This window comes from Chelonia mydas, chromosome 6, assembly GCF_015237465.2.
Source record: "Chelonia mydas isolate rCheMyd1 chromosome 6, rCheMyd1.pri.v2, whole genome shotgun sequence".
In the NCBI taxonomy this organism is placed as follows: Eukaryota; Metazoa; Chordata; order Testudines; family Cheloniidae; genus Chelonia; species Chelonia mydas.
The window spans coordinates 111,416,931-111,443,976 of record NC_051246.2 but is presented as its reverse complement, the minus strand read 5'-3'; the positions used below and the strand labels follow the sequence as shown (position 1 = coordinate 111,443,976).

At 42.4% G+C, this 27,046-nt stretch overlaps 1 protein-coding gene and 1 long non-coding RNA gene across 2 annotated transcripts in view; one reads left to right on the top strand and one right to left on the bottom strand.

The window, feature by feature from the left end:
* Positions 1 to 781: 781 nt before the first annotated feature.
* Positions 782 to 27,046, bottom strand: part of LOC102945789 (cytoplasmic dynein 1 heavy chain 1-like) — a 99,644-nt gene continuing 73,379 nt past the window's right edge. Inside the window, 21 exon segments of the mRNA XM_037900961.2 lie at positions 782 to 1,175; positions 1,708 to 1,835; positions 2,416 to 2,584; positions 7,655 to 7,797; positions 8,992 to 9,145; positions 10,062 to 10,273; positions 10,733 to 10,836; positions 11,028 to 11,245; positions 11,494 to 11,664; positions 12,034 to 12,147; positions 12,686 to 12,809; positions 12,888 to 12,948; positions 13,415 to 13,526; positions 16,263 to 16,423; positions 18,062 to 18,137; positions 18,678 to 18,852; positions 19,000 to 19,094; positions 19,206 to 19,340; positions 19,536 to 19,789; positions 25,682 to 25,832; positions 25,921 to 26,067. Of these exon segments, the coding sequence (XP_037756889.1) occupies positions 1,047 to 1,175; positions 1,708 to 1,835; positions 2,416 to 2,584; positions 7,655 to 7,797; positions 8,992 to 9,145; positions 10,062 to 10,273; positions 10,733 to 10,836; positions 11,028 to 11,245; positions 11,494 to 11,664; positions 12,034 to 12,147; positions 12,686 to 12,809; positions 12,888 to 12,948; positions 13,415 to 13,526; positions 16,263 to 16,423; positions 18,062 to 18,137; positions 18,678 to 18,852; positions 19,000 to 19,094; positions 19,206 to 19,340; positions 19,536 to 19,789; positions 25,682 to 25,832; positions 25,921 to 26,067 (3,033 nt within the window). The 3' untranslated portion in view covers positions 782 to 1,046.
* LOC122466181 lies at positions 1,733 to 5,988 on the top strand. Its single transcript, XR_006291510.1, has 3 exons — positions 1,733 to 1,849; positions 3,877 to 3,886; positions 5,974 to 5,988. It is a non-coding gene; the product is annotated as an uncharacterized LOC122466181 (long non-coding RNA).

The window sequence follows — 27,046 nt, the reverse complement described above, 5'->3', positions numbered from 1 at the left end:
TTTAAATGTTAGCAACTACTGTGTAACCAAAAGCTATTTGGTTGGGTGGGTCTGATTTTTGGGTCTGCCAGCTTTAAGTGTCCCTTTAAGGAATGAACAGAATAAAACCACTATCTTTAGCATATGCAATCAGAAGAGAGACACCTCAAGGTATTTGCCATAAGAAGTTTGGTAGGGCTATTAGCTTATGTCAATGATGCTGCTCTCAGAGGTGGAAATAATACCCATTCAAAAAAAATCTCAAGTGGATCTAAATTCAAGTGTCTGCAGGCATGTTGATATTAATGCAAAGTTACAGTAACCAGCGCAGTGGACATGTGTGAGGAAATATCACTGGAGGTGATGAAACTGTTCTGAAAGTTAGCATTCTGTGTACAGGGTAGTTCTCACTTAAGTATGCAGGTGGTTCAGATCTATTCCATGTAGATTAAGCAATGTGTGCAGTTCATCACGCCTGTGTAATAGTAATATTGGCATAACCTCTCCCTTGCATTCCTTTTTAAAACCAGTGTTTGCTCAATTTCAACTGGTTCCACTGATTTAATTTTAGCTTTTCTTGTTTCTGGTTACAGGTGATTTATACAGGAGATCTGCAAGTTAAGTATCACAAATGGTAAAACTGGTTTCTTAGTAAGTTAGCATGATTCATTATTGAAGACCTGGGTAATGCTTCACCATCATTCTCCATTCCTTGAACATTTAAAAGCATTAATGGAAGTAATTCTCTAGAGCAAGTCATGGCAAGAACAATGCTTTTAGAAATGAAATAAAGAACCACAAATCATGCTACAGAATTTATTGAATGTAGTAGGAACCATCAAACATTACCACATGTAACTAGAGCCATCTAAAAACCACATCCAATTCTCCCTCAAAACCATCAATATCACCAGAAACCCTAGCAGGAAGCCCAGCCTCTAGCAAGTCAACTTTACACCAATCCATCTGACAACTTAACCATGCCCTGGAGGTTAAAACTAACACTGTGGACTAGATTAAAGACACTGAATTTTACTACTGTTTATCAGTTAGAAAATGTTATTTTGTTACTCTGTGCAGAGGACTGCAACACCACGTTCATAGAAACTGCGAGGATCTTCCTTGGTGGCTATTTCAAAGTCAACAGTGAAGATCAGATCAGCACGGGTGAAGTTCAGATAAACTGGTAATGTAACCTGGAAAAGAAGTTAGGCATTTATTAAAATGTGGATAAGACAGATGAATGCAAGATAAAAGTCAAAGGGAAGACAGCAAAGGTCCCCACCACTGGAAATTATGAAGAGACATTCCATATTGAACTTTGCCCATCCTTCCCCAACCAAGATCAACTGTACTCCTAAGAAAGAACTCCCAGCCTGCCAGGCTAAAGTGTACTTTTTATAATACATTTCTAAGGTGTTGTTCAGACTTCTCAGGACCCAATGCTTCATGAGTTTACATTTCTTGATACCCCCCAGCTAGCCACAAAGAGAGGGTGGTAGCAATACTGGATCTGTTTGCCAGACTCCTAGGAATTGTAACCCCCAGGTTGAAAACTCATATTGGAAAGGAACATCTGTGGTACCGCAAAATGTAAGACTAATGAAATGGAAGCAGGTATTTCCCCATTTTTATTCTAGCGCACCAGAGAAAGTAGAATTTAAAGCTGATGAGCCACTACTGAAAGGAATCACAGAATAACAAAACATATGTCTCCACATTACTTACCACATTAGCCTTTTTATCTGCATTTGTCTCCTTGATCCAGCGAAGCTGTGTTATGGGCAATATAGTTGATATAGAATTTGAAAGGGACAGTTTATTGTTACTGCATGTAGCTCCCTGAAGCTTCAAACCTATGATTTAAGAAGTATGAAAATGTGAGGTCTTTCCTGAAAGTGAAGTGTATGCACATTTAAAGGAAGTTTCCTTTTCCTCTCCATTTTCAAGTCCAGAGGTAGATTCACCCATCTAAAATGTGGTAATTGATATTTAGACCTACTGTTAAAATGGGAGACCTAATTTATACAAATGAAAAAATACTCCAGAAAAGGTAACAGTGAAGGCTACTAGAGGAATAAAAAAGCCACCAGAGCGCTACCTCTAACATATTGACTGTTAGTTATTTGCATTTATCCATATTGCACTACTACTGACAATGTTCATTCATAAGGATTCTCAACCCCTATGCACTAGCATAGCAAAGTTTTCCATTAACGTGTTTTTAAATAATGCAGAATCCCCCATAGAAATTGACTTCCAATGCTACTTCTAGTGCAACTGCAATCAAACTTTCACTGTGCTTGTTAACTCCCCTCGGTGTTATGTACTGATATGGTCTGTACCAGCATTTTTACAGAAGATAAATACCCAGTGTTAAGGGCTAATAGCACCTATTTCCTTCCCTTCCACCTTGTAAAAAGCACATCAGCTAACCTGTGATTCCAAAACTGCAAGCATCCAGGACTGCATTCTGAGTAGTTGTAACATTGACTTCTAGAGAAAGTTCTTCCAGGGACCAGCTGTTTGCTTGAGCCACATATTGTCTTGTAGCAGTAATATAAGCCTCAGGTACGAACAACCCACCCAGGCACACATGGATGTTCTATTAAAAGAATTGTATGTTTTAGAAATTTCTATAATAGCTACTGCAATGGCACTTAGCTGCATTCAATATCTATTTAAACAAAAAGTTGCACTAAAATATGGACCGTCTTGCAAACTATGTATGGCATGTTTCCTCAGATGAAGATTTACCCTCAAAGGGATAGTTTCCTACTAACACACACATGTAGAAACAATTTTATGAATCCTAAAGTCTGTTTTATAGGAAAAAATTAGCAGTTTCAGAAAAGTTCAATATTTGTACGTAATTCTATTGCGTATATATAAGTAGAATTAGAAATACAAATTTCCTAATGTGTCAGCATTTCCCACAAGGCTGTGCTATAAGGTATTGTCTTCTTTGAGTACATGCAGCGTATTCCATGCATGTGCCCAACGCACCAAAGCCAGAGAACTTTGCCTAGCAGTACCTATAGAGGCTGTGCTCATGCCTTGGGACACCTCCTCTGGATATTTAAAGGCAGCACCTCCCTGACCCTCTTCAGTTCCCTCTCACTACTCATGGCTTGAATCGGAGCTCTGAGTGTTGTTCTCACCTCATGTTTTAGTATCAGTTTTCTGAGCGTTATTTCTTCTAGATCAGCGGTTCTCAAACTATGGGTCGGAACCCCAAAGTGGGTAGTGACCCCCTTTGAATGGGGTCGCCAGTGCTGGCTTAGACTTGCTGGGGCCCCGGGCTGAAGCACAAGCCCCACTGCCCAGGGCTGAAGCCAAAGCCCAAGGGCTTCAGCCCTGGGCAGCAGGGCTCAGGTTACAGGCCCCCTGCCTTGGGCTGAAGCCCCTAGGCTTCAGCTTTGGCCCCCTTGCCCAGGGCAATGGGGCTCAGGCTTCGGTCCCCCCTCTTGGAGTTGAGAAGTAATTTTTGTTGTCAGAGGGGGGTCACGGTGCAATGAAGTTTGAGAACCCCTGTTCTAGATAACAGTAGCTTAGATTTTGTTTAGTGTCAATATAGTGTTCGAATAGCAGGCTGCCCCGTGTGATGCCCTCACCAGGGTTCAAGCACCGTCTGTCATGTGAGGGGCCATCCTCACACAAAGTGTTTGTGGTATCTCAGTGAGGGACACATTATGGACTAGTGCTCCATTTGTAAGGTTTTTGGGTTGTTTTGTTAAAAACAGGATTCAGGTGGCGAGAGACTTATGGCGGAAGCAGCACTTTCTCGAGCAGGCCTTGAGGCCCACTTCAGCACTGAGGCCCTTGTCTGATTGGTGCTCACCTTCGTAACTAGCAAGTAACGGTGCTCCATGTTCGGACTCTGGTGTTTCACTCAAGAGGAAGAGGAGTTACTCTCCATAACACTAATTGGGACCACTTCAGGGCTCAGGGAGACTCCTCCTCATCTTTTAAGAGGAGTGCTAACTGGCATCGTACTCCTGGCATGCAGAATGGAGCAGGTCCATCTAACTCAGGGGTTCTCAAACTGGGGGTCATGACCCCTCAGGGGGTCACAAGGTTATTACTGGGGCGGGGGGGGTCATAAGCTGTCAGTGTCACTGCAAGCCCCACTTCGCCTCCAGCATTTATAATAGTGTTAAATATAAAAAAATGTGTTTTTAACTTATAAGGTGGGGGGGGGGGTCACACTCATAGGCTTGCTGTGTGAAAGGGGTCACCAGTACAAAAGTTTGAGAACAAATGGTCGAACTGCTCTCTGGTACCACGCTGAGACCAGCAAGAGCCTCTACCATTGACTCTGATTCTGGCCATGGGGTGTTCATTGAGTCCAGTACCAATGATGTCAGGACCGGAGCAGATTGTCTCCGTGCTGGTAGCATGTCAGGCAGCATCAGACCTGCTTTGCCTCTCAGTCCCTGACTCTCCACTAGTTCAGGAATTTTTCTGGGGCCGTAGCTTTTAATGCTTCGTTCTCAGTGGTGCCCATGGCACCTTCTAGCTGGGTTGCAGAACTGTTGGGTTTATTGGCAGTGCAGCTTGCACTGCCCATGTCCCAGACTGTGGAATTGAGGCAGATGCCATGCCTGGCCCCAAAAGCTCCCCGTCAATGCTTGTGCGCCTTTTAGTACAGTCATTGCCCTGACAATAGATCCTGTTGTTGACTTCAGTACCACCCTTGACCTCAGTACTGGCACCTCTTCTGGTACCGGGTACGACTGTGTCTCGCTCAATACCACCAGTGCCAATTCCCCATTCCTCTTCGGTACCGATGCTGCCCCCGTGTTGGGATGCTATCAGTACACCATGTTCCCTTTTGCTCTATCTTCCACTCCCTGGGTTTTTAGCAATTGCATGATTGTGGTGACAGCATATCTCAGGAAAAGGGGATTTCATATCTTCCTGAATCTGGATGATAGGTACAGAGAGGCAAGTCCAGAGAAGAAGTCCTCATGTTCAGTTCACACTACACTTACTCGATAGTCTAGGTCTCATCTTAACCAATGGGAAGTCAACATTGATTCCAGTACTGAGTTCACTGTGGCCCTGCTAGACTGAGTTTGAGAGCATTTCTGCCGACCGACTGATTTTGCATTTTTCACCACCTGTGTCTGGAACTGCAGTCTCAACCCTCAACCACAGCCCAAGTATGCCTGAGATTGCTAGGCCATGTGGCTACATACACACAGATAGTCCAATACGTCAGGTTACACCTTTGTCCTCTTCAAATGTGTTTGACATTGATCTATCATCTGAACCATCATCTGTTGGACAAACTGGTCTGACTTCCTCTGCCTGTCCGGACTCCTTATGGTGGACAACTATTCAGGGAACGTGTGCCAGGGTGTTCCTTCACCCAGTCCCCATCGAGCAGGACTACTGTCACTGATGCACATCCTTAAGAATATTACCATGATGTATTATGTGAACAGACGGGGGTGCATACTCCAATGTGCTGTGTCAGAAGGCGATCAGACTCTGCCAGTTTTGCATCAACAAAAACAATCACTGTGGCCTGTCATTTATCTAGGATCCAGAATCATCTGGCAGATCCCCTCAGTAGAAAATTTCTCCTTGAATTACAAGTGGTCTAAAAAGCCCTGTGTCCTGCGGTACCTCTTTGCAGTTTGAGAATTCTGATCTGTTCAAGACAGACAAGAAATGCCATCTATTTTGCTCTTGAAGGTGTGGGTCTCAGTCGAGGCCTCCAATTGATGCTTTTCACCTGATGCTGGGAATCAGCACTCCTATATGCCCTTTCCTCCAATTCCAATCATCCTGGAGGTCATTCTCAAGCTGAAACTGGATCGTGCCAAGCTCATTCTCATTGCTCCAATGTGGCAGAAACAATATCAATTCTCTGACCTCAGGTTATTGGTTTGGCCTTCCATATCTCTTTCTCTTCACCCTGACCTCTTTCTTTCTTCCCTTTTGTCAGAAAGCTCCTTTCCTTGTGGCAACATCATCTGCTAGGAGCACGTGTGAACTCCAAGCTCTGATGGCGGAGCATCCTGACACACAATTTTCCAAAAACAAAGTAACCCTACAGAAGCACCATAAATTTTTATCTAAAGTGGTTTCTCAGTTTTACTTGAAACAAGTTATATATCTACCAGTGAAAGTGGCAAAGAGTCCTGTGGCACCTTATAGACTAACAGACATACATGACATGCACCTGAAGAAGTGGGTATTCACCCACGAAAGCTTATGCTCCTATACGTCTGTTAGTCTATAAGGTGCCAAAGGACTCTTTGCCGTTTTCACAGATCCAGACTAACACGGCTACCCCTCCGATACATATCTACCCGTGTTCTTCCCTGAGCCGAATTCAACCTCAGATGAACACCATCTTCACACGTTGGATGTCAGGTGATGTTTAGCCTTTTACAGATAGAACTAAATGTTTCCTTTCTTCATCTCATCTGTTTCATATGTGAACCAAATGAAGGGGCAAGCGGTCTCTTCACAGATGATCTCAAGGTGGATAACTTTCTATATCATGACAGCATATGAAGCAGCTCAGATTGGGCCTCCACAAAGGGCCCGGGCAATGGTGATGGCATTTCCAAGTGATGCTCCTATATTAGGAATTTGCAGAGCTGCCACTGGAGCCTGTGTATATATGTTTAAAACCACTATGCCAATCATGCTAAATCCAGATCAGATGAAACCTTTGAGAAGGTAATCCTGCACTCCTTGTTTAAACATATTCCAAGCCCCACCTCCTGCAAACACTGCTTGAGAGTCACCTACATGAAATTCATGGCTGCGACTACTTGAAGAAGGAATTACAGTTCAGGTAAGTAACTGTTTCCGTTCTTCTAGATGTGATGCAGATGTGTATTCCACAACTCACCCTCTGCATCGGAGTCTGTACTCTTGATATTTGGAGCAAAGGAAATGAGGGAGGTTGGGGGTGCACCAACCTTATACAGCCACAGTAGAGGCTAGGGTCACAAGGCATGAGTGCTGCCCCTACATGTACAGCTAGTCAAAATTATTTGCTTTGGTGCTCGGGACCCACACGCACCTACATGGAATACATGGCTGCATCACATTTTGAAGAACAACAGTTACAGAACAGTAAGTAAGACTACGTCTACACTACCACGGTAAGGCGACCTATACTACACAACTCCAGCTATGTGAATAATGTAGCTGAGTCGACATACTTTAGGTCGAATTACCACAGGGTCTACACCAGGGCAGCGGGGGTTGATGTCAGAAAGTCTCCTATCAACTTACCTTACTCTTGTTGTAGAGTACAGGGGGTTGACTAGAGAGCACTCTGCTGTCGATTTGGCAGGTCTTCACTAGACCCGCTAAATTGACCGCTGGTGGATTGATCCCGGCAGTAGTGTAGACATAGCCTAGCTGTTTTTTCCCATTGCAGCAACTATTCTGTGTGCATGATCTGTAGCTAGGTTTGGAAAATGGCAATTTTTAAACACAGGAAGTCATTCAGGTATACCATAATATACAAGCACGTTTGAAGGGGTGTCCAGGTAAGATTTCTGATAAGCTCCTTAGCTAAAGTGTTTCAATGCTTTTTACACTAACAGTTAGATATAAGCAGTTACAGACTCATGTAACCCTGATTTCTCAGAATTCAGAAAAGCCTTTAATGAGAAAAGGCAATACAACGCAAGATAGATACCTTTAGTTCTTTTGCTCCACCAGAAGCAGCTGCCTGGGAAATATTCTGTAGTTGTTTAATGCGTTCACTGAAGTCAGACACCCACTGAATAACAGTCATGCCAGCAGGTACAGTGTAATGAGACCAGCTATGAGGCAGAATACCTAGAGAAGACATATCCAAGGTAAGAGCTCTGTATGAGTATGAGTTGGATTACACACTATTTCCAAATGCAATTTTACCCTTTCAGTGACAGCCACTTCTCTATTACTGTGTTTTACAACAGATTTTTTTATACCACCAAGCACAATGGGGTTCTAACCTAACTGGGACCAGAGAGTACAAGTGTAACACGAACTGAAAGACAAACAGAATTTCATGGCATTATAGAAAGCTACCTAGTTTTCTAAAATGTATTCTTCAGATGAATATTTAAACAGAAATTACTGTCTGAAGTACAACTTACTAACAAATCCTGGAAGACATTCATTAGTAAGTTCAACTGCATATACACATCAGGTCTCAAAATACATCACAGCTAATTTTACAATTAAGCCTTTTGCAACATGGAAGACACCAATTTTAAGGAGTTACTGCACAAGGTACCACCACCTTTATCCTTGGGTCACAAGGCAAAGAATATTTTATTAATTCAGTGTACAATAGTTCTGCTTAAATCGGTATCTCAACCACCAGCATATTCCACTGTATTGGTACAAAATGTCCCCTTTTCATCACACTGCCAAATGTATGAGCAGAGAAAATAAAGTCAGGGTAACTTTTGGAGTTCCTCTGATAATTTTGTTACAAGTGAGTGCTTAAAACTTAAGGTTTAGATGGAAACTGGTTTACGGTCAATTAACACCAGGCTCCAACTGTTTGTTTCAAACTCAGCAAAATCTTATTTTTTGATACCAGTCTCAGTTTTAGTGCTGCCAACTCTCAATTCTTTTCCAAGTCACACAATATAGATGTCTTACTTAAATCTCCAGCTCCTGGACAGTAACATGAAAGTTTCATCTTTCATTTAAATAGTTTCTAGCTCCCACAGTTGCAGAACAAGGTTAAAAACCACAATCCAAGTGAACCCCAAAGGCAAAAAACCTAGACTGACTTGAAAAAAAATAAACCAAATTTTTAAGCCAATCTCATGCTATTTGAATGCTTAGGTTGGCAATACTGCAGTTCATATATGTCACAGGACCAACCTCACCATTTTGACTTCAGAATTTTGTATTAGGCAAGAATAGTGTTTTTTCTTTCACCTGGTCAGTGCTGGAAATGAGAAGACATCAGCTGATGTAACAGGACTACTAGGAAAGCATTCTAAAAAGAGAAGCTTGTTTGAAGTAATATACCTTTCACCAATTCGTTTATAAGTGTACGCAAGTAGTTGGTCTGTTTCTTCTTGCCTTCACAAACCTGAAGCACATCGGCAAGATCCTGATGGACATTCTGAAGTAATTTGGCTCCCATTTTCACCTCTCTCTCAAAGAATCGGAACAACGGATCCTTATTTAAGCAAGAAAAAAACATGATGAGCATCTTCTGGTGGGAAAACTAACTTAGCCCTGCAACACTGAAGGGCACTAGTTGGCTGCCCAAATCCCACATACATTATCATCAGCTGTTAAGGTCTCACCGTAATGTGTTTTTTACAATGCAGCCACTTCCTCCACCCACCCCAAAGATGCAGCTGCCCCACAGATGGTAGTTTAAGGGAAGCGAAGCAAGTACTTCATTCCCTACTGACGCCAACTGCAGGTGGGAACACCAGTGTGCAAGCTGCCTGCTGCAGTTTGGTCTGATTACTACAAATTCCTATTCCTTTCTTTATCTATATCCAGAGCTCAAGTCCATAATATGATCTAAATAGAGAAGTTTAATATATAATCCACGTCTAAATCATTCAACAACCTAGAAACTGAGACTCTCCCTAAACTCTCTTGCTTGTAAAACAACCTGTCTCATACTAGCCCTCAGAGCTTTATGGCTCCCTTTCATTATTAGTCTCCACTCCCAATTAGCAGAAGCCTCAGTATTAGCTGCCACCCATCTTTCCAATGAGGACCGACCAGCGATACTACCTTTGAGCCAGCATACACTCTACAGTTCACTTGAGTGATCAGACATGTGGTGTGTATGATGCTGCACTTACAGCACCTCTGGCTCAGGAAGCAAGAGACTAGAAATAAACTCTTCTAAATGATACCTTCCCAACCAAATGGAAGTGTTACTTTCTTTAACTGAATTACAGCAAAGAAAAGGAAACACAGCAAAGAAAAGGAAACAATACCTTGTTTCAAAGTCTGCTATGCTACTTGGATCTAGAAAGACCATTTTCAGGCTGCAATCTGAGTAGGATACCTCAGCCACATTTGCATAACCCCTACTCTTTTACAGACCAAAATATGTATATGGCAATCACCTTAATATTTTCCACTGTTCGTTTAAGAGGATTTAGAGTTTGTGGGATAAGATGGAACCAGTTGGAGGCTGTGGTGTGCAGTGTTTTCATCCAGGATGGACGACCATCTGAAGTTGAATCTGTTCTTGCCTTCTTCTCAGTTTCTGCATAAGCTAGATCATCCTCATCCTCTAGCATCTGCATTTTCAGCATTTTACTGATCATATCAATACCTGAACCAAAGAATAAAGGAAGCAAAGCCAAAAAAAAAAAAAATTGAAGAAAAGTGTTGGGACATCAGTACAAGGAAAGTTTGAAAGAGGCATTAGTGGATTACATTTAACTCTTCTGTGATTGCCACTTATTTAAAAATAATTCTTAAGTATATTATTAAACAAGAGTAACCTTCCTTAGGACTAGAGCTAAAAGTCATAGTCTCACTTGTGTAGTATCTTCCTGTCTACTGCTGAAATTCTAAGCAAGTTACTTTCAACCTTAAGAATTCATAGACATTTATTCACTATTTTGTGGAGGCTGATATTGTTAATACACATTGAGATACTTGTAACTTTACTATTTAGTGTAACTCAAAAAGATACTTGTGTCTCATCTATTTTGAGCATTTAAAAAAAAAAAGAGTTTGAAGTTTACATAACCTGTAAGCACACAAGAAAGTCAAATACAAGTTTTACCCTGTGTGGTGAGAAGAACTTTTTCTGCATTGTTTGGTAAACCAAGCCAGGATGGGGTTTGTGTGTCTGGCAGCAACTCAACCCATTGGACAAATTCTTCACATCTGCAAGTGAAAGTTGTGGCAGTAAATTGAACTAAGTTAATTATCCATAATCTCACGCATTTTAATAGGTGACCAGGAATACATTGCCTGGCTAAATACCAATGCAAAAAATACAACTTAGAGTCCAGCTTCTCAGAAGGAAAGCAGGCTACTAGGGTGAGACCAACTGAAATTTGAGGTTGAAAAAATACCTGATTCCATCTGGCATTTGAATATCCTTAGGTCCATCAACCTTGCAAGCCAGTTTGAATTCACTATCGAAGCTCAAAGTGGTAAACAAACGCTCCAGGAAAGTGTTTAGCAAACGCTGATCAAATTCATTATCAATGTGACCTCCATAAATGGACTGTGCCATCAATGTCTTCAGAGCAGACCATGGGATCTTATCAGGTGAAATGTTTTGGCGCCCCTGACAGTAAAGACAATTTAATTAGAATGTGAAGATTCCCCCAAAAATAGGGAAATCGAGTTTGGACAGTTTGTTTGATTTTGGCTTTCATTAAACAGTTTGAAATTTTGTTTTGGATATTGCTTGCTTTCAGCTAATCTCATCAGTGTTTCAGATTAATTTGCCCTTCATTGAACAGTAACCACAAGTAATCCAAATGTTACTCTGTATTTAAAAAAAGATTATGAAAGAGCAAAAAATTCAATTACCTTTGCTGTATCATCCAGCCATGTATCTATTGTGTCAGAGGCAGATCTCAGATCAGATTCACCAAATTCATATTTCTTGGACCAGCCCAGGGGAGCATATCGCAAACGTTCTTGAATGATGGCATGGAACCAGGCAAGGAGGAAATATAAACGAGCACGTTCGTTTGGAGACTAGCATGGGGAAAAGAAAATGCATTATTTCTCCACACTAAAACCAAAGTGATCAGAATTTATTAAAAAAGAAACCTCGTTTGCTATAGTGCTGGTGAATGTCAAATGTTTAGTAAACACAGCATCTCCAAGTTTTAATGTATCAGATCACAAAAAGCTTAACATATTGCTTCCTTACACGCCATGCATGTTTTAGTCAGGGTAAAGTGAAAGCCTCTGAAAAGCTGGTTGCTTTACAGTAATATCAGAAGGCATAACATTAGTTTAATGTATGATAGACCAACTGAAAGCTATGAAGTTAAAAAGAAACTTTCATAAACAGTTTTCAGTTTCTGAGTTCCCATAACTATACAGAAATCATCGCCTCACCTTGCATATTCTAGAAACAGGAATACTACTGAATGTCCTCAGCATGTTCGCCTTTACACCAGGAGGAGGTTCAAACACAAAGATCCGACCAGCACGTAGCAAATTCACCGGCACCTAGGACAGAAGAGCATCAACACAAGTTACACCCTGAGGAATGCTCTCTTCTATGAAGAATGTGATATTTGGAACAAGTTTGTTAACCTACACTAAGTTTTTTATTGTAACAGAGTATCCTCAGTCTTGCAATAAAATGCTGAAACTACAAGGACTATGGACTTACAACAAGAGAATCATATACTTTAACATGAATTATGTACTAAGGGCCAATTACTTTCTACTAAGAAATAGGAAAGGATGGGAAGATGTAGGCAGACTTTTCTTCCCGGCGTAAGCAGGGAGACAGGATATTTACAAAGCATTTGACATTACTAGGAATGGCGTGAGCAATACCCTAGAAAGCACTAGGCAGGATTTTGGGGACATTTGTTCCTGCTCCTGCAGATGCATTCCAAAATGCACCCTTTCCCCTGTCAAACTAAGGCCATCATGGGGAATGCGGTCCTGGTTGGTAGGATTCTTGTAACAGTGGACACTGGAACAGCACTACACACCACTTGCTGTGCCAGTCGAAGCCGAACCTGGTTTCAGTTACCTTGGGATTTATCTCCATTGTAAGGAAAAGTCGGAAGCAAGCATGAGGTTGTAAAGAATGCAGCTTCTTCTCTAACTGCATCAACCAACCAGGAGCCAGATGGACATTCTTTAGCATCACCCACCTACAAGAATATATTAACAGAACAGTAACTAACCTGTTATTCACAGTTCTACTACATAAAAAAAAGGACAGAACATACCTGCCAGATTTCACTGCTGTGTTTATTGCCTTATCTGCTTGATTAAATCCTTCAGCAGAGCCTACAAGCAAAAGTTTATGGTTAGCTCTAGAAACTTAATTGGCTTAAATTATGTTTATACGAGGTGGTAAGAAATAAGACAAACATGATAACTGCCTGGAACAATTTGCTTTTTTTAAATTAGTAAATGTTAATTTCACCATGTGCACACACAAAGATGAAAAAATATTTGAATCAATAATAAACATTTACAGACAGGCAAACAATAAAAATGCTGCTTGAAGACAGATTTAAGGATATTTACTTTGTATATTTTGACAAGTGATGTTGACAATTTATGTTTATGATGATAAAGCTTTAACTTTTTGAATCCCAATGTCTGTCATTAAATAAAGTGTCTCCCCCATGATTTCCCTCCACTGAAAGTTTTAAACCGTTAAATGTTCTTAAAAAACAATCAGTATCTGTCAAAAATTATAAAAAATGAAAATCAAGTTCTGCCAAACCTAACAATAATGTATTCTTACCTATAGCAATAGAGATAATCTGTGTGTTTTGTTCAGCTGCAAGATCTTCAACGTGGCCACTGGCATCATAGCCAGGTACAGAACACATCAGTACAGGAGTATTAGGTTTCACCTACAATCCAAGACGTTTAAACAAAACATTCACAATTATCATAAGAGTAAGCCATATTGATAATTATGCATCTCCCCCAGATCTGCATGGGGAAAATAAATTCCCTTCATACCTTATGCTACTGTAATAAACTGTTCAGCATAGCTTGTAAGTTGCGTTATATTGCAATACAGGTGAGTTGCATCATACATGCATTTAACTTATGCAAATTCAACTATACACACTCAGCAAAAAAAAAGAAAAATAACAAGATACCTGTAAATAGTGTGGGCGATTCTGCCCACCATTCCACTCAATGAGCGTATGCCCCGGGGTGAGCATGAGATGGGAGACGTGAATCTGCTGTTCCCTCAGTTGGTCTCAGTTCCAGCGTGCCTCTCATAAGGTGAGCATCTCGCTGCGCTGAGAGTGATTTTAGTGTTTAAAGATACTGTACCTATTTTTCATACAACATGACCCCTTAACGCAAACCAACTACTTCATCTGGTGCTCAACTGAAGAAACAGCGATCTGTTCCAACGCTGGAGGAAAAACTGGCTGTGTTGCACTTATTGAGAGATGATATGTTGGTCTCCAACGTGGCGCGTAAATATGGCCACAACGAATCTAGCATCTGTGCCACCAAGATTCGAGAGAGAGAAATTTGTCAAGCCGTGGCATCAAGTGCTCCAATAACTGCTAACGTGACGAGCCAGGTGCATGATAAGACTTTAGTGAAGACTGAAAAGGCATTAAACTTATAGCTGAAAGACATGAACTGTAAATGTGTGCCTATCGATGGCAACACATTGCGAGAAAAGGCTCTTAGCCTCTACGCACTGTTCAAACCTCCCTCCGAAGAGGGACAGCCTTCTGATGAGAAGGAATTCAAAGCCAGGCAAGGTTGGCTTAACAGTTTTAGGAACCGCTTCAACCTCAAAAACGTGCAGACTACTGGTGAAGCTGCATTTGCCAATGAAGAGGCAGCAAAAGCCTACCCCGAACAATTAAAGAAAATCATAGAAGAAAAGGGCTACCTTCTGGAACAAGTTTTTAATGCTGACAAGACTGGGCTCGTCTGGAAAGAAATGCCCAACCGCACTTACACTTTGAAATCAGAAAGACAGGCCCCTGGCTTCAAAGCAGCTAAAGACCGTGTGACTGTGTTGTTTTGTGGCAATGCAGCTGGGCATTTAATAAAGCCGGGCTTGCTCTACAGAGCTGCAAATCCCCATGCCCTAAAAGGCAAGAACAAAAATCTCCTGCCCGTGTTCTGGAAAATCAAATAAAAATAAAAATCAAATAAAAAACAAAGGCTTGGGTGACGGCAGCATTATTTCTGGATTGGTTCCACAAGTGTTTCATTCCGGAGGTCAAGCGGTACCTCGAAGAGAAAGGACTTGACTTTAAAGTGTTGCTGATCGTAGACAATGCTCCTGGCCACCCTGCGGCACTCCGGTTTGCGCATAATGACGTTAAAGTCGTCTTTCTCCCCCCCCAATACCACCTCCATTCTTCAACCTCTCGACCAAGGCGTGATTCACTGTTTCAAGGCCACGTATACGAGGCTTATGTTCTCACGGATATGTAGCACTATGGATGCTGATCCCAATTTTAATGTGATGGAGTGTTGGAAGTCCTTCAACACTGCCGATTGCATAACTTATATTAAACAGGCAATGGATGCAATCAAGCCTGAAACAGTCAATGCATATTGGCGAAACCTATGGAAAGACTGTGTGAATGATTTTAGGGGTTTCCTGACCATTGACAAAGAAGTGAAACTCATTGTTCATGTGGCCAGGCAAGTGGGTGGTGATGGCTTCGTCGACATCCTTGAGGAAGAAATTGAAGAATTAATTGAGAGCCATAGAGAAATATTGACTAACGAAGAGTTAGAAGAACTGATAAAATCATCTACAGAAGACGAAGATGATGACGATGAACAGGAAGAGCCAGCAAGTTGGAATCCTCATAATTTGCTGAAGTGTTCCAAGCAGCGAAACACTTGAATGATTTAATTTCTGAATATTATCCCTCTATGGAACGAAGCCTCAAAATCACACGTAGTATTACGGACGATTTGAGACCATATTAAGAAATGTTTGAGCGGCTCAAGAGACAACAGCGACAGTTGCCAATCACCATGTTTTTCAAGGAAAAACAACCAGCAGTAGATGAGCCTACACAATCAACTTCTTCAGCTGAACCAGAGCCAAGCACTTCATCTTCGACTCGCTCTCCGTCACCCAAGCTCTCTGTCACCTCCATCTCCTGGATCGACATCAAGCCCTGACAACCCCCTGTATTAACCCCCCCTGCAATTACCCCCTGTAATTAAAAATACAGTACTGTAAAATTATATTTTGCATATGTACTCTTTATTCTATACTGTCCATTACTGTATACATTATACATTTACACATATTACTGTACAGGGTTGTATACACAAAACCATGTACAGTATACTATACTTTATGGGCGATTTAAGGGATTTTCAAGGGTAATTTTGAATATACATGATTTTCGCCTTACGAGCTGACTTTGGAACCTAACCCCTGCATAAGATGCAACTCCACTGTAGTTTTAGCTAAAAAGGATCCTAGGAATACTGTTCTCTCAGTGCTGAAGCCTATAACGGACACCCATCACCACAAATTGAGGCAGAGCAGTCTGATGGGCCACCACCAACAGAAATGTATGCCCTCAATACGATGACATGTTTTAAAGAAAAGTATTTTCATTCCTATAATTTACCTCAGTATCTACAATGTGTGTCAGATCTAATGGCTTCTCCATAATAGACATAAAGGATTCACCAAGGTTTGCTGAAACAAAGGCAAGTGCCATGGCCAGCAGACGATCTGGACGGAATGCCTGGATCAAGAGTAAACGATGAACGGCCTGCCCAATTGGTGCTAAAATGAGAAAAGAAGACAGTGTGTGTTATTGTTCCTGATGCTTAACAGGTCATCCTCAACATTTTGATCTTTCCTTCCCAATTCTTGAACTGTGTTAATCAAATAACGGAGAAGAAAGAAAAGACTTAGCAAAACAACTACAGCTTTTAAAGACTGAGATACAAGCTGCTAAATGCAGTACTCTAGATTGAAATTCACATAATGGTAATTGCTGTTAATCAATCTGACAACCAAAACAACCTTCTTAGGACAGAGTTAATCTTAAACTGACCTACGCATATTTATCAATGTGACCATTAGGCTTACACACAGTACTCTTTTCAGGTTGTGAGCTCTTCAGTGTCTAGTACAACAGTACCCTAATTTGATTAGGGCCTTTGGATGCTTCCGCAATGAGTTCATATACAGAATCTAAAGCCTATACAAGTGTTGTCATGAAGTCTCTAGGGATTTCAGAAAAAACAACAACAACCCCAAAAAACACGCTTTCCTGCAGCATCTGCAACTAAAGTGTTGCGATATTGTGAAATGCATAACACATGAAGAATGCTAGACTATTAAGGCAAATAACTAAGCTGTTGTTTGTAACAGAAAACTTTTAGCTTGACAGTATCCCTTGTTAAGATTTTGTCCAGATCTACTGACTGTTTACCTATCATTTGAAACCTATATGCTCCAGTGATAAAAGCACCATGGGAAACTAGTGTAGTTTATCTTATGCAAATTCTGATCCCATAGCCAAAGAATTTTACAGCAGCTACTAAAAGTGAGCTTAAAATCCTCCCTTTAGAAAAAAAATGTTGATTAGTAACAATTTATAGCAATTAGACAGCTGTGTCAAAGAAATGCTCATGATAAATAGCCTATTTCAAACAAATTTTGCATGCAAGTGCTGTCCCATGTGATCTTACAGATGGGAAAGATTAAGCAAAAGAGTGGCAGTTTTCTTTTAAGTTTTCACCAATCCAGAGCTTTAGTTTCTTTCTAGCCACCTATAAATATCTACACTTCGCATGAACTGTCTTAGTTTCAGTTAATACAGAAGTTGAGGCGGGGGCGGGGGGTGGCAGCGTGGGGGGAGAGGTAGCAATAGTTCTAGTAAGAGACCAGGCAAGGTCAGGAAACTTGTAACAAGAGAGCCTTTTACAGAGTACTGTTACAGAGCACTGAGTTAGACCAGGCTGGCAATGACAAAAAGGCACAGATGCCCATTCAGCAGTCTGTGTACAGTGGACTGTAGGATAGTTTGTTCCTATTGTGGGACACCACACTGACTATACTGGAACCAATTTTAACAGTGTTTTGAAGAGACTATTTGAATGTGCCTCTTTTACTTACATGTAAACATTCTGATACCAAGTAACTGACACCTTTTTGTGGGCAATCTGAGGGGGATATTAAGACAATGCCCCATCTTGGGGCAAAGACCCCATGGTAGGGTAGAGCCAGGGACAGGCTGCACAGTCATTACTCATGCTGCAATTGTTTTGTGGATTGAAAACTTCCATTTTCAGACCTATCATATTTGCAGTTTTCATAAGTGCTAAGTTCTAAGACTTTAATGAAGGTCTATTCTGTTCAAGACTTAAATTGGTAGCAAGGCAATTGCCAGGGTAAGAGTGCAACTGAACTTACTTGCAGGTTTTTCTTCAGACCAAATGTATGGCACAGTCTGCTCTGGTGAACTGCTCTCCAACCAGATACAGAATTGCTGTATTGAAAGAAATATTAATTATGAAGCATTGTACATGACACTTAGGATTCCATTCCAGCTGTAAGATCTTTGGTATGGGGACTTTCTATACACGTATTTATACAGAGCCTACCATTATAAGGTCTTGATACTGACAGGGGTGTTTACTGCAGCAAAAACCCCAACCAAAATTAAAAACATATACTGCATTTTACTGAAGATACTGGATAGTTGGCTTGAGTAAAATAAAACCCAATGCTTGAAACTATATACTAGTTTCTACAGAGAGGGGGAGATTGATCCACGGGGTTATGGCACTAGCTTGGGAAAACCCAGGTTAGAATCCCTGCTCAAAGTCATCCTGTGTAAACTTGGCAAGCCACTTAGTCTGTGGCTCCGTTCCCAATTGTAAAATGGGAACAGTACTTCCATACCTCATAGGAGTGTTGTGAGGTTAGCTACATGGTGAGGCACTCATAGCAGTGGGGGCCATGCAAGTACGCAACATAGGTCTAACCTAAATTTAGTGCAGTGATAGTGCTTAACCAGGATACTTGCTTCATCAGCTTGAACCTTAGAAACCAGGTCCTTAAACTCAGGAAGGCAGCTCAATCTCATCATAGCTTCTATTTGTTCAGTTGTAAGTCCACTGATCTTTGGGAGAGATGCTGTGCTGAGTACAATTTCTTTTCCTCTTAAGAAATGTTGGAATTCTGCATCATATGTAGGCTCCCTTAAATTAAAAGTAGAGTAGATTTTAGCCAAGTATCTGTCTTCAACTGAAGTAGTGGTTAATTTTAAGGCACCAAACACAAAGCTTTCATGTATGTAAATGGGAAAACTGAGATGCATCTCAAAAAGCAAAGATTCAAATATTTACCCAATTGTGCCTTTAAGTTTAATTCTGGCCAACAGCATAGCAAAGGTTATGTGATCCTGATGTAGCATGCCACGAGCTACTCTATTGAAAGCCACCTAGCGAAACAAAATGTAACAGGTTAGTTGTATTATAAAGAGCCTTAATCAGATTTCCACAGGACAAGACCCTTTGCTAAGCACAATGTCAATGAAAATTCTATACTGAACCTGGAAGAGGTCTTTTGTGATGATTGAGAGACGCTGGGTATGGTCTGTAATTCCCTTCAAATTTGGGTTCTCGTACAAGACATTACGATAGATATCCAAGAAAAACTGGAGAGAATACTGGTATAAGAAGTGTATCTAAAGAGTAAAAAAAAAAAAGAGTTTAGAACTTATGGCCCTACTGTTTGTCAAACGCTGAGATTATTGCAATTCGTGACGTACTTCTGTAGTCATATCGGGAATTTAAACAGTACAGCATAACTTTGGAAAAATGTTAGAGTACTGAATATTTCTGGTGAGAAGAAAGGGATTAAATTTGATTCTTTATCTAACCTGGTTCAGTGACTCCATTGTGAAGTAGATACTACTGCATGCTGTAGAAAGTGGCAGATACTGCTGAGATACAGTCTCCACCTCTTGCATGACAATATCAGTCTCTTCTACTTTTCTGGTGACCTCTGCTGCTTCCTTCTTTAGGTTCTCCAAAGTAGTTATGATTGTGTCATCATCTAAAATACGTCCCTTCACTTCATTGAGAGCTTGTAGCAGAGATTTTTCTAAATGCCGCAAACGCAGCTGGAATTCACCTTAAGTAAAACAAATTGAGATCTGCGATCACATGCATTGCATATAACCTATAGAAACATTTTATTCTATACAGTTTGTCATATCTCCTATATGCTTTGAAAGAGGAGTTACTCACCTTGTGCAGTAACGATGGTTCTTCGAGATGTGTGTCCCTATGGGTGCATCACTTTAGGTGTCTGTGTGCCCCTACACCTCTAATCGGAGATTTTTGGTAGCAGTGTCCCGTTGAGCCCGCATATGTGCTCTCCCTCCTTTGTGGTCTGCCTTGATGCTCTTTAACACTGCACAGGCGAATCCCCCTCATTTCCTTCTCTACCACAGAGCCCTATAGAGAACTCCGAAGTAGAGGGGAGGAGGGCGAGTTGTGGAGCACCCATAGGACACACATCTCAAAGAACCCATTGTTACTGCACAAGGTGAGTAACTTCCTCTTCTTCTTTGAGTAGCGTTCCTATGAGTGCTTTACTGTAGGTGACTCCCGAGCAGTACCCAACACTGGAGGCTGGGACTTTGGAGTGGAGTCTTTTACTACAGAGAGTATTGTGGAGTCAAAGATGTTGTCAGCAGCCAAATCTTCTGTGATCGCATAATGTTCTGTGAAAGTATGGGCAGAGGCCCAAGTCGTTGCTCTATAGATTGCTGAGATAGGGGTATCCCTACGGAATGTGACTAAGGTAGAAACTGATCTCGTGGAGTGCGTATGTACTCTGGGTGGAAGCAAGTTGCGGCCTTGATAAGTGATTAATTCAACTAGAGACCCATTTGGATAGTTTTTGAGGCAATATCACAGAGCTTTTGGGTCTTTCTGTGGACGAAAGGAAGAGTTTAGGGGATTTCCTGAAGTCCCTAGTCCTGTCCAAGTAGAATGCTAATGTCCTTCTAATATCCAGCATATGCACAATTGTCTCCCAGTTGTCACAATGTGGTTTTGGGAAAAAACAGGGAGATGGATCTGTTGATTCATATGGAAAGTGCAGAAAAAGTAGGGAGAAACTTGGGATATGGCCTTAGAGTTACTTTGTCTTTAAAAAAAAAGGGCTGTGAATGATGGATGTGCCATCAGGGCCGCTATTTCTCCTATATGCCTAGCTGAGGTGATGGCAATTAGAAATGCTGTCTTCATGGACAGGTGTAAGAGAGAACAAGTTGCCCTGGACTCGGAGGGAGGTCTAGTCAAAGCCCTGAGAACAAGGTTAAAGTTCCAGGCTAGAGCGGGTGGTGTCAAATGGGGGAAGAGATTCCAAATGCCCTTAAAGAATCTATGTATTAGTGGGTGAGAAACACCAAGTGGGAAGCTGTTTTTGCCACAAGATGTACCTTAAGGAAGCTAAGTGAGAGTTTAAAATGTAGTTCAAAATCAGAGGGAGGAAAGATGAAGTTGGGTCTGTGTATTTGGAATGACACAAACTTGGAGTCGTTTCCATTTTGTAGATAAGTATGTCGAGTGGTCAACTTGTGGTTGTGTTGCAACATGTCTTTCAGTTTGTCAGAGCATTCCGCCTCTCAGCCTTGGTACTAAGAAGGAGCCAAGCCTGGAGGCAGAAGACCTGCAGGTTGGGGTGAAGGGTCAGCCCATTGTTTTGAGAGAGTGGGTGAGGAATGGGCTGAAGAGAAACAGGAGGGCATATTGCCATCTGTGTCAGGTAAGGGAGCCAGACTTGTCATGGTCAAGAGGGGCAATCAGAAGAACTCTCACTTTGTTTTGTTGAATTTTCAACAGAATCTTGGATAGAGTAGGAAACTGGGAAAAGACATAAAGTGGGCCCTGTCCCATGGGAAGATGAGGGCAACTGCCAGTGAATGTTTCCCCAGGCTGGCCCTGGAGCAGTAACAAGGACCTTTCTTGTTCTGTTAAGTAGTGAAGAGATCCATAGGCAGGGTTCCCCAAAGGGTGGCTATATCTTGAAGCACCTCTGAATTCAGTACACACTCATTGTCATGAGAAAATTCCAACTGAGACTGTTGGTTGTCACATTCTGTATCCCTGGTAGATAGACAGCTGAGATGAGCACATTGTGATGGGTGCATCAGTTCCAAAGTTTGAGTGCTGTCTTGTAGAGGCGAGGGAGATCTGGCAGCTCCTTGATGGTTTATACAAAACATACAGGTCACATTAAGTCCCATCATGAACTTTGTGTGTTGTTTTTGATGAAAGGCAGAGAGTGTGCACAGGCACTCCTGACAGCCCTTCACCCCAAAAGAGTGATATGGAAGGTCATTTCTGTGGAAGGCCATTTGTTCTGCACCTCATTGTTGTGCAGGTGAGCTCCGCAGTGTATTAGGGAGAAATGTCCCAGGTTGGTGAATGTGGGTAGTGAGAGGAGTACGCTTGCTTGTACTGCAGCAGGTTGGTGCTGATAAAGTCCAGTCACTGTACCAGGGCTAGTATGCCACTACAATGGAGAATACCCTGTGTGGAGCAGTCTGTACTGATAATGATCCTGCCCCAAAGGTAAGCAGTAGGAAATCTCCTGTACGACGGTTGTATTGAGATATGGAAGTAGGCACCCTGTAGGTTCAGGGCTAGAAATCAATCTCTTTGCTCTAGAGCTGATCCTAACTGCTGTGAAGTAGGGTAAGGTGACTTCTGAGAGGCATGACAGGAGTATAGATGGCAACTGATGCTGTAAGTTATCATTGTTCAGGCCCTTGACCAGCTCATCAAAAGTGCTTATAAGAGGCAGTTTGAGAGGTCACGGACTGGGGTGCAGACTGCTCCCACTTTTGAGCCCTGGGCCTCTTACACTGTGGCTCATAACAGCACTGAGATGGGGGTATTGAGAAGATTGTGACCTGTGGTATGGTATATCTTCTCTTCTGTCCCACAGTGTAGATTCCTAAGGAGAGTAACGTGGTCCGAGAATCCTTCAGGATGTGGAGAGAAAATCTGTCTTCTCCGCAAAGAGTTGGGCCCTTCAAACTGGAAGTCTGTAGCTCTTTGGGCAATCTTGAGAGGTGTAGCCAACAAAAAAACCAAACAAACCACAACCTGCCTCAGCACCACTGTCATGGAGACTAGGCAGGCAGCTGTAACAGCTACATCCAGTGGTGTCTCTAGGACCAGTCTGCCTATTAACTGACTGTCTCTAAGAATGGTCTGAATCTGTTCTTTTTGTGTTTCCAGTAATGTTCCAGAAACATACTGGGTTTCCCATAAGTAATAAAATTGTATTTGGCCATGACAGTTTGGTAATTTATGACTCTAAACAGTAATGTTGTCGATGAATAGGTCATCTTGCCAAGCCTGATTGTATGGAATTGACTTGGCATTATGTTGCTTGCTTCGTGCATTAACCACATCCACTATGATGGAGTTGGGTTGCGGATGTTGAAAACAAAGTCTGCCTCTTTGGGTAGAGATGTAGGGTTGTTTTTGTTTACACTCTGTTGTAGGTCGGTGCGATGGAGGCTGGTGTCTGCCAGATGACTTTGGTAGGATCTAGAATGACCTCATTAATTGGGAGGACAATTCTAGATGAGAAGGTGGTGTGCAGAATTTCCACCAACTTGTGATGTGTATCTGCCACCTCCTGTAGGGGAATCTGCAGTTCGTCTGCCACCCTCTTGGTAAGATCCAGAACGTTCTTAAAATCTTCACCTAGTGAGGAGGGTTGGGCAGCACAGCCTCATCTGGGAGAGATGAGAAGTGTGCTGGAGGGGTAGCTACCTATTCGGGTTCTTTTTTCCTGTTCTGAAAAAGCTTTCTCCTGCCCTCGCTCAGGTGCTCTGGACAGCCAGGTTGTAGCAAACCATCTGGTGGACTCTCCCTGAGAGACAACAGAGACGGTCGCGACATGTGTGTGTACATCGCCAAAGAGTTATAATATGGCCTTGGCGGGGGAGAGGGAGGAAGGTGGGCATGGGCGGTGGGCTTACCTCAGGGGGCCCGTACCTCGATTGTAGTTTGGTGTGATGGGATTGGGGAAGACCCTTGTAGTGTGATGGTGGGCCACGACGAGGGGCCAGGGAATGATCTCCTCCTGGCCAGTGTCAGATTCGCCAGTGGGTAAGGGTGCAGCTGACTAGGGTATTGGCAGTATACAGTCCGGTGCCAAGAGTGATTCTGAGTGCTGGGATGTGCTTGAAACCGGGGTCCTGGCACCAACTGATGGGGATTGTGGTTCTTTCCCAATCATCAGGTCTCCAGGGTACCAGAGCTCAGGCAGTACCATGGGTTCATTTGGTACCACAGAGGAGTGTCTGTGGTACGTTGTCAGTACCGATAGTTGGGCAGAGCACTCCCTAAATGAGAGTTTTGTCGTGCCACTATTTTAGAGATGGTACGGTAATTGTCTCTCCCTGGGTACTGAGGCCACAGGTCTCCAGAGTATCAGAGCACATGTGTTACCATGGGCTCAGGTGGTACCACAGAGGAGTGTCTGTAGTATGCTGTCACTATGGATGGTTGGGAAGGTGCAGAACACTTCCTAGATGAGAGTTTTGTTGTACCTGGTACCAAAGCGTTTCTCTGTTCCGCTCTTTTAGAGATAAAAAGAAAAGGAGTACTTATGGCACCTTAGAGACTAACAAATTTATTTGAGCATAAGCTTTCGTGAGCTACAGCTCACTTCATCGGATGCATACGGTAATTGTCCCCTCTCCTTAGGGGGCGGTACCCTTGCCTGAGAGCCTGACTGCGGAAGCCCCTGGAGTGGGGACAGTGCCAGAGCAGAGCTCAGAGCAGGGCAGAGCTTACAGTAGGAGACCCCTTCTCAGGTTCCTGCTTCAGAGCTGTGATGCCGAGGGTGCCCTCCTGCAGCAGAGCTCACAGCAGGAGGTCCCTCTGCTGGTATCTCCTACTGAGGTGGTGGCTCTGGGGAGCCCCACTGGCTGGCCAGCAACTCGGAACCATGTGTTGGGATCAGTGCCAAGATGGCTGCACTGGGGAACCCCTCTGGCTGGCCAGTTGCTCAGAGGAGTCCTTTTTACCAGCCTTTCCAGGGGGAGTCTGCTGGTGGCTTTGTCTTTCTTTCTTCTCTCTCTTCTTCTCCTCTCCTCTTCACGACTCAACCCCTTTTGAAGTGAAGGCTCTGGGGATGATCCGGGGTCAGCACCCACCAGAGTCCCCTGCAGACTGAAGTGTTTTCTCCACAGGGAGGAATTTTAACTTCAGCTCCCAGCTCCTGTGAGGCTGCCGTTTTAGATGTGGCAGGTAAAGCACTTCTGTGAAGGTCTCCCAGGCACAGTGAGTGTCTGGCCATTACAGGAACTGACTCCTGGCAGGAGAGGCATGGCTTGGAGCAGAGAGAGCCAGGCAAGCCCCTGGGCAGGGGGTTGTCATCCTCTAGCAGGGAAGAATGCAGAAGAACGTTGTCTTTACTTTTTTCTTTTTTTTTAAACTGGAAAAAAAATTGAATCTACTAGATGCCTGGGGGTGGGTGGGAGGAATGCCCCCAGACAGGGCAGGAAAGTGAAGTTCTTTTCCTTTCTCTCTCCCTCTCTTTTTTTTTTAAACCCAAAGGAATAAAATAAAATAAAGAAACACTAGCCTAACTACTTTTAAGGAGAAGAAAGATAACAAAACAAACACTACTTATGCTAATGACACAGATGAGGAAGGGACAACTGCTCATTCCCTCAGAGATCAAAGGCAGTAGAGAAGGAAGTCAGCGGGGTTCCTCCCCTTGCAGTGCTAAATAGCAGGAAGGGAGAGCACATGCCCGGGCTCTACCAAAAATCTCTGATTAGAGGTGCTGGGCACACAGACAGCTAAAGTGATGCATCCACAGGGACATTACTCGAAGAAGAACAGAACGTTCCAAAATATCACATTCCTCAACTATGAAAAGAATAGCTGTATATTAGTAAGAGAGTGACAGTCAAGTTTATTCTCTTCTAATTCTCTGACTAATTATGACTCATTTTTATAGTTTGATTTTTCAGAAACATACCTTGAAGTTTAAGGAGGTCAGAACGTTTTTCATCAACATCTGGTCTTTCAGCTTTCAGGACCTCATTCAGACACTGGCTCTGTAAACTACTGCGAGTTACTGTGAAATTGACAAACGTAACACGAGAGCAGAGATCCGGGGGAAATTCAACCTATCAAAATAAATATGAGGATCATTTTGTTGGCTTAATTTATGTTCTGCCCTGCTGAAAGCTAAACAAATTTGTACGAGTTCCTTACGGTTGGATCTCTGGTGGAGAGGAAGATGACAAAGGATGGTGACAAGTCAATATCTTGATCTCCCAGAGTAATAAGCACTCGACCTCCAGTTCTCCGGACTTCACGATTCAGCACAGGATTCAGAACTGGGTCATAGCTTTCCACATCCTAAACAGCAATACAATTGAGAGTAATGAAGAGAACAGTAGCTAAATGGACCTGTTCTGGAACAAGCTTGAATAAAGTTTGATCTGGATCACATTTTTCCCCCGGCTTGGGAAAAGCTCTAGTAGTAATCCACATGAAGTTTTGGTCATGTGTGTAACTGCTGATAGTCCAATGTTATTCCCCATACAATAAGCTATACACAGTTTAATTTTTACTATCAAATACTATTCAGACATTTTGGATGATGGATTACATACCTAAGTAATGTTTCAGTTTGGCTTTCTTAATTTTGCTGTTTTCTTATGTAGATATCAGATTATAGGTAGCACCAAGAGGCCGCAATCAGAAGTGATGCTCCCATTGCTCCAAATATTAGACCTAAATCCTGCCTCAAACAACTCACAATTTAAGAGCACAGGCAATAAGAGGGTGATGGAGACCGACACCTTTAGAAAGTAAATTAACCTGTGCCTCAGTTTTACCCATCTGTGCTATAGGGATAATATATCCTTATTTCTTAAGGTGTTGTGAGGTGCTCGGATACTACAGGAATGGGTACCATCTCTAGACAGATGTACTTTCATACATTTGCCTTATTTTTTGTATTTTCATCAAGCCAATCTGGCTTCTCCCATCTGCTCCAATCTAGCTATTTCAACACTGACTATTTACTGTAGACATCCATAGAAGTGAGTTTTAAGATTTTTTTTAAAAAACAGGAGCATTATAGATCAGTGTAGGGACTGTTCTACGCAGGAGGGATGGTGTGTGAAGAGTCACTGAAGGGGAGTGGACAAGCAGACTGGATAGTCAAATCACCGGGGAAGCGGAAGGGGCACAATAGGTGACAAATTATTAAGTAGCAAGGGGCACAGCTGAGAAAGGCCTTTAAATTTGACCTTGATATGGTAGGAGAGGGGGAGCAATGTAGTTAGAACAACAAGTAAGGGAGATGATCTTTGCTGCATTTTGATCCATT